Source organism: Serinus canaria, chromosome 1 (assembly GCF_022539315.1).
Source record: "Serinus canaria isolate serCan28SL12 chromosome 1, serCan2020, whole genome shotgun sequence".
In the NCBI taxonomy this organism is placed as follows: Eukaryota; Metazoa; Chordata; class Aves; order Passeriformes; family Fringillidae; genus Serinus; species Serinus canaria.
Genome location: NC_066313.1, coordinates 33,524,943 through 33,532,400, shown reverse-complemented (window position 1 = coordinate 33,532,400; position 7,458 = coordinate 33,524,943). Strand labels below are relative to the sequence as shown.

The 7,458-nt window shown below is 52.0% G+C and overlaps 1 protein-coding gene across 1 annotated transcript; it reads right to left on the bottom strand.

The window, feature by feature from the left end:
• Positions 1 to 201: 201 nt before the first annotated feature.
• FAM181B (family with sequence similarity 181 member B) lies at positions 202 to 1,660 on the bottom strand. The gene has a single exon (XM_050978686.1). The coding sequence runs from the start codon at positions 1,651 to 1,653 to the stop codon at positions 202 to 204; it is 1,452 nt and encodes a 483-aa protein (XP_050834643.1). The 5' UTR covers positions 1,654 to 1,660.
• Between the last annotated feature and the right edge of the window lie 5,798 nt (positions 1,661 to 7,458).

The window sequence follows — 7,458 nt, the reverse complement described above, 5'->3', positions numbered from 1 at the left end:
TTGCAGCGTCGCCCAAACCGCAGGAGGAGGAGACTGGCAGTGCACAAGGGTGAATCCTGCGGGGGCCGTGGCCTCGGTTTCGGCTGCGGGGCTCTCACATGCAGCGGAGTGTGCGGAGCCCCAGGGTCCGCCCGCCCCCGCGGGGGCTTCGGGCTCCGCTCCCCGCCGCGCCGTCCCGGCGGACCCCGAGCCCCGGCCGCCCTACAGCCCGGGGTAGCCCCCGCGGTGGTACCCGCCGCCGTAGTCGTAGGGCGGCTGCGGCGGGGGCAGCGGGCACTCGGGGAAGAAGGGGGCGAACCCCGCGGGCAGGTGCCCGCCGGGCTCCTCGCTGCCGCCTCCGCCGCCGGCGGGCACGGGCTCGGCGCCGCCGGGGTAGATGGGGCGCAGCGGCTCGGCCGGCGCCTTCCTGGGCGGGCTGCAGGGCGCGGCCGGGCTCCAGGGCGGCTCGGGGTACAGCAGCCCGCCCAGCAGCGGGTGCGGCCCGGCGGGCAGCGGCAGCTCGTACAGCCCGTGCTCCAGCCCCAGCTCGGCGGGCAGGCGGCCGCCGAAGGCGTCGGTCGGGGCGGCGTGCTCGGGCAGCAGCGCGCCGTACTCGGGGCACAGCAGCTCGAAGAACTCGGTGGCCTCCGCGCCGCCGCCCCCTCCGCCCTTCTCCGGCTCCTTGGCGGGCGGCCCGCGGGCGGCGGGGCCGGGCAGCGCGGGCTCCGTGAAGAAGGAGGGCGGCAGGTTGCGGTCCCGCAGCGGCACCTTCCGCGGGCCGCCCGCCGCCCTCTCCCCGCCGCCCGCGCCGCCGCCGCCCGCCTTGGCCTCGGCGCCGCCCGCCGCGCCCCGGCCCCGCTGCAGGGAGCCGAAGAGGGCGGCCAGGCTCTTGCTCTGGAGGCTGCTGCCCGCCGCCTGCGCGGGCTCCCGGCGCGGCGGGGGCCGGGCGGGGCAGGCGGCGGGCGGGCAGGCGGCGGGCGGCGGGGCGGCGGCGGCGATGATGCCGGTGCAGCGCTTGATCTGCTTCTGCAGGTACTTCCTATGGTTCACCTTCCGCCGGGACTTCACCGGCCGGTCCAGCGCCAGCTTGATGTTGCTGGAAGCCGAGTCGATGAAGCTCAGCAGGTCCCGGGTGGCTTCTCTAAAGTCCCCCGCGTCGCCGCCGCCGCCCTCGTAGCCCTTCTCCAGGTCGGCATAGCCCAGGAGCCCGCCGGCGGCGGGGAAGCAGAAGGAGAGGAGGTGGTGGGGGCTGAGCAGCGCGGCGGGCACGGCCATGGCCGGCGGCGAACGCCGCCGCCCCGAGTTCCGACAGACTCCGCTGGGATGCGCCCGGCGGGCGGCGGCGGCGGCCGCGGGGAAAAGGCGGCGGGCGGGGAAGGAGGAGGAGGGATCAGAGCGGGGCCGGCCCCGACCCTCCCCGCCTCCCTGCCGGGAGCCCGGGGGCCGGGCCAGCTGCACCCACCAACCCACCGCCCCGGGCGGGAACACCGGCAGCGGCGGGGCGGGACGAGCATCACCCCCGGGACTTGGACACACACCCGCCCTGGGACTGATACGGAGCCCGCGGGACAGGTGTATACACACACACACACACACACACACACATCCTGGGACAGGTGGACACGCATCACCTGACCAGACACACGCAGGCACCCCAGAGCAGGTGCGCAGCATCCTTCAGACCCCATCAGCCTTGTCCCCCCACTCCTGCAGCTGCTCAGCTGGCAGAAAACATGTTCCTCCGTCTGGGGTCAGGCCCGGCGCTCGCACGGCTCTGGGTGCGAGGGCTCGGGGACATGCTCTCGCTCTGACAGCCGCCAGGATACACACACTTAAATTGATTTGTAAAGGAAGCTTTCTTCCAAGCTCATTGATATGCACATTGCATGGTGTATTCTCTGTCTAGTCAAGTCCTAAGAAAATTCAGAGCTGTGATCCAGTGGAGATTTCAAATGGCTGGGGTGCAGGGAGTTAAAGTCACAGAATTATGTAATGGTTTTCATTGGTAGGGACTTTTAAGATCATCTAGTTCAACTTCCCTACAGTGAGCACAGACACCCTCCACTATATCGCCTTGCCTGTGACATTGTGTGGACTTAGTGAAGCAGCAATATAAATTTTCTGTATAAAAGGCAAAAAAGTTAGTGAAGTGGCCACTTAAAGTGCTGTTAACAACCTCTGAGGGAACTATCTTGTCTTTTTTTATGGGGAAAAGGTATTTCAATTTACCTTCAGAAAACTCTTAGATTGATGCAGAACAACCCAGCTCCAGATTTATGTTCAGTGCTTTTATATGTCCAAAACTGAATGAAGATCCATGTCCAATTTGGAATTAAGCAAAGTGAGTTTTCATGGTCTGCATCAGCTAATTGGAAATGCAGCAGATTTGTAGTGGAAGGAAAAAGCAGAAAGCAAAACTGCAGAAGGAAAGTGAGACAGGCTCCTTGGACTGTAATTACTGGTAAAATGGAAAAACCAGCCAAATTCACCTCACTGTGGTTTGAAACACTTGTTGAATGCAAAGCAAGTGTTGCAAAGAGGAGAAAGCACATATTTCGTGAGAGGAAAAGAAGGCTCAATATCCTCTACAAAACAAGATTGCTGATTTTCTTGATCTCTCACCAGCATCTCAGCAGGGTCCCAGCAGCAGCAGGCAGAACCTCACAGTCCCAGGCACAGCCTGGGTTCTGGTGCTGGCCCATCTGGACCGAGTCTCCTTTGCAAAACTTGCTCAGCTGGAGGCTCCCAGAGTCTCTGTTATTTCGGGACTTGCTCTAAGTGTGTAATTGAAGCAAAAGAACCCTGGTAGGCAGAGGGCTATGGGAAGTTTCTGTATCTCTCCATGTCAGAATGAGTATGTCTACATAGAAGGTGGATTTAAACGACTTAGCTGGAATACAACTGACAGGGATTAACGATCCAAGCTGTTACCCTCAGGCCCTGTCAAGCCCTGTCAAGCTTTGCAGCCTGCTCCAAGCTCCCTTATTGATGGGAAAATGTAAAGAGCAACATATACATCCCCTGTGTGCTCCACGAGATAGTTTTACATCCCCTGTGAGGCCACTTTGAGCTGCACATGGGTCTAGAAAGTGGGGGTCACTGTCCTTCACGGGATGTGCACACAGTCTGGGACTGTTTCTTATGTGAGCAACACGAAATTATTCAAACAGAGCAGCAATGAAGTTGTGCTCAAATTAGCATCCGCCTCAGCATCGTAGCAGCAATATTCCCTAGCTTGTCTAAAGGGTTTGTTAATGAGTCTGGGTGGCATTATATGCAGAGTGGATAAATATCCGGTGGCTCAGATAAAAAAGAGCTGAAAGCCCCAGCTTCTCTTCTGTAAGGCTGAATTCATTCAATTAAACAGCTTTGAGAGCTCAGCTACGGTTTAGCGGGAGACTTTATTACCTCCTAAACTTGGAGAGTATTAAAACAATTGTCAGGCATGCAAAGGAAAGTTTGCATTCAGTTGTGCTAAGCAGCTGAATTTACATATTCTCAACCAGATCTGGAGATTTAGAAAGCCTTCATAATTGCATTAAACATGCTTATTCTCTGTGTTCTCTCAGGCAGAGCTGATTACCCCGAGTTGGGCAATGCCTGGAGGGAAATTTGCTAAGCCACATGATGTCAACAACTTGTAAAGAAACTTGATTTTTTTCAAGGAAATAGCAGTTTGGTTATTTCTGAAAAACATCTCTTTTCTAGCAGCTGTATGAGACTGCTTGTCTTCTGCCTGTGCTCTTTCAGGATGCTGACGCTCAGTCCACTCGTGTTGACTCTCAGGCCCAGCTATCAACCTCAGCTCACTAGCAGGGTCTAATGTCCAGGAAATCCTGGGTTTAGACCCACAAAATAGCCCCACTCCCAAGCAAAATTTTGGACCAGGTGTCCTTTTGCCTGCACTTTACCCCTTACAGACTGGGGTGAGTGAAATGGCTGCAGAATTGCTTCCACCACCCCAAATTTTCATCCCACAGGAGAGCACTCAGTGCTTAGTAATGGGTTCTGGGGGTTACACTGCTATTTTTTGCCCACTTTTGCATAGGAAATTTATCTGGTTTTGTTCATTTTCTTGCTTGTTACAGGGAGCAGCATCTCAACCACCTCTGGGAGTTGAACCAAGGCTTCTGAGAGCAATGCCCTTGGCATCAAGCTTGGCTTTTTTAGAATACCAGGGCAGAGTCACTCTGAGAATCAAAGGGAGTAGGAGCATGCCCTGGTCACTAATGCTTTGCTCTGGCCATAGACCGAGCTCATGGCCCCACGATTGAGCCCATCACAAGAAGAACAACTTGTTATCCCAGCAGACCAGGCTGGACAGACAGGAGAGCAGTTTCCACAAGCAAGGAAGCCTTGCACAGCCAAGGGCTTTGTTACAGTGGAGCAGCTGCTCACTGGAGGCAGTTGCAGAAGCTCTGTCTGCCCTCCTGAAGCTCATGGGGCCACCCACCTCAGTGTCCAAGTGTCCCAGGGAAATCCTCTGCCATGCCGGGGCAGGATCCCACCAGGATTCAGCCTGAAGGAAACATCTCACCCTGTGCCTCATCACTAAAAGGAAATGGATTCAGGCTGATATAAGGAAGAAATGTCTTATGGTGAGAGTTGTGAAACACTGGCACAAGTTGCCCAAAGAGGTGGTTGATTCCACATCCCTGGAAGTGTTCAAGGCCAGGCTGGATGAGGCTTTGAGGAAGCTGGTCTTGTTGAAGATGTCCCCACTCGCTGCAGGGAGTTTGGAACCAGGTGATCTTTGCAGTCCCTTCCAACCCGAACCGTTCCATGATTTTATGATCACTAGCAAAACCTTCTCCCAGGGAAGGCAGAGCAAATCCAGCGCTGGGCCCAGCTCTCACAATTCACAGCACCCATTTTCCTTTCATCGTGGCATCAGGGAGGCAGCGTGAAAGTAAGAAAATCTCTGCCACAGGGGAGGGAGGGCTCTTTTTTTCTTTCCCCCCCTTCCTGGTTGTATGGCCCATATGGTTATCGAGTTCTGGGAAAATCTGGCTGCCCAAACAGGTGTCACCGCTCCCAACCTACAGACTCATTTCCTGATCGCGTCTTAATCGGCGAGTTGGTTGTGAAAGTTGATTTCTTGCACATTCTTATATCAGTGGGAATTTCTGCCCTTCCCTGACAAGTATTATAGGCAGCCTTTGACATACAGCCCTACAGGACCTAAATAGGCTGCTATTCTTTCCCTACACTGAAAGGGAGCTTTGTGCCAGGGATTCATTAAACTGCACTGCACAGCCCTTCATAAATGGGCTCAATAATGAACAGTCGATTTAACTGGAAAAGCTGCTGGAGCTGTTAAATTAAAGGGAAATAAAGTGCACTTCAGGCTCAGTCTGCCAGAAGAAAATGTTGACCTAAAAAAAAAAAATCTTTATTTTACTCAATCTCTTGCAAACAGGCTAAAATCTTCAGGAAGTTTATACTCACAACAGTGGGAACAATTTTAAAACACACCGATTTGTTTTCCCGCTAATAAAGAAAGAATTGCAATAAAATCCTCAATAAAATCAGGGGAGATGAAAGGCATATTCCACTCAAGCCAAATTTAGTCAGCTTAACGAGAATTTAATATTTGTATGTAGATCCCTCATCCCATCAGCTTTATATAGGTAGAGTTTCCACTGGAAGTAAGTTCATAAACTCATGAGGGAGACACTTTATTTCCAGTTTGCCAGTACTTTCTGAAATTCTGCGGTGCTGTGCAGTCCAGTCCTTCAGTGCCCAGGTCTGTCATCATGTTGCTCGTACTGCAGTGGTTGTTTTGCCCTTGTGAGGTGTGCAGGACTCAGCTGAAAACCAGGCACACATGGGAGACTCCATTTAACCTTCTGAATGAATGCAAAATCCATCGTTCATCTGAGCCTGACCCAGCTCTTGGTTTTGGAGGAGTGAAATTCCTTATTTCAGTGGGGTTACTCCAGTGTAAACCTGGAGCAGTGACTCAGCTCTTCCATCACAGCCATCTCACTCTCCTTCATCTGGACAGTTTTAAATCCTGTTCCTCACCTGTGTTCTGTACTTTATCTATGAAATATTGTGAAGAGAATCTATCTGTGTGAAGATAGACTGGAAGCATAAGGACAAGTAGATCAGAACAAGCATGCAATGGGGAAGGGACCATCCAAATCTAATTCCTGGGGCAGTTCATCCAAAGAAACCTCAGGACCAGCTTAAAAAACTTAGTGTTGCTTTTACATTTCACATTGTAGCTATTTTTTTCCTTATGTAAACTTCCTGATTGAAGAAACCCTCATCTTCTTCATACTGCTGTGAATTTTGTTCAAATCTTGTGTATGATATATAAGGTGAGGGCAGCAGGCTTTGAGCTCTTCACTGAAGCTACCTTCGGTGGGCTTAATATTTTTTCATACTCTGAAAACATGGAGCATTCAGGAAGAATGCTGAAATAGCTGAAATAGGTCAGTCTTCCACCTAAATTGTCTATAATTATTTAAAGTTTGATTATTAATTACCTGGAGTAGATCAAAATCCCACAAGAATTGCAAAATCATGAACTTGTCTGTCAAAAAAATAGTGCATTTAATAAGTTGATAAGCCACCTCTTCTGCTGGTGACTCACCACTGCAAGAGCTGTGCAAGAAACACCACTGGCATCTTCAGGAAAGAGACTTGGGGCTTGAAATTGTAATTTTGTTTTTCATAAGGTCCTGCTCCTAATCTGGCACTTGGCTACTGGTAGAAATATCCTTTGAGGAAACATTTACAAATACGTAAAATTAATTAGAAAATAAACCAGTTTTCATACTATTGAGAATTTTTTTTTTGTCCTCAATTCTTGTGTATCCCTTTACATTTTCAGGGTTTTATCTTCACTCAGGGACATTTCTGAAGGTAAATGTGCAGGGGGTAGGATTGAATTCCTTCCTTTATTTGTCTAGTATTGCAGCTTGCTGCTTGGAAGTAATGTGGAATGCTATCAGACAGCAAGAAATGTCAAGCACTGTCTTGTTTGCTGCAGTCTATCTTCCCTGTAATGTTTTGGGTTTTTTTGCATGGCAGGAACCAGCTTGTTTGATCTCCTGGTCCCTGACAGGCTTTGAGGAGGTGCTACATGGCCTTGAGGAGGGGCTGTGTGGCTTTGGGGAGGACAGGAGCTCCTCAAACCTTATCTGATGCAGAGTGCGGATTTAAAAACGCTGCAAAAGAAACTTTGTGTACCTCGGAATGGCCACTGATCCCGCAGGTGTTGGGTGTCCCTCGGAGGTGTGGCCATGCACCATCCCCAGCACAGGGGGGAGCACGGGAGGGCCAGGTGCCCTCTGGGCTGTGATCCTGGCCACACACTTCTTGGCAGCACTGTTTCAGAAAGGAGCCTTCTCTGCCAGGATTTATGCTGTGAAGTAAGGACCTGGTCCCATTCCCAGTGAAGCCATTTCCATTGAATTTCGTTAGGTGATGAATAACTCTGCTCGATGGATCTAATGTTCACAATTGCTG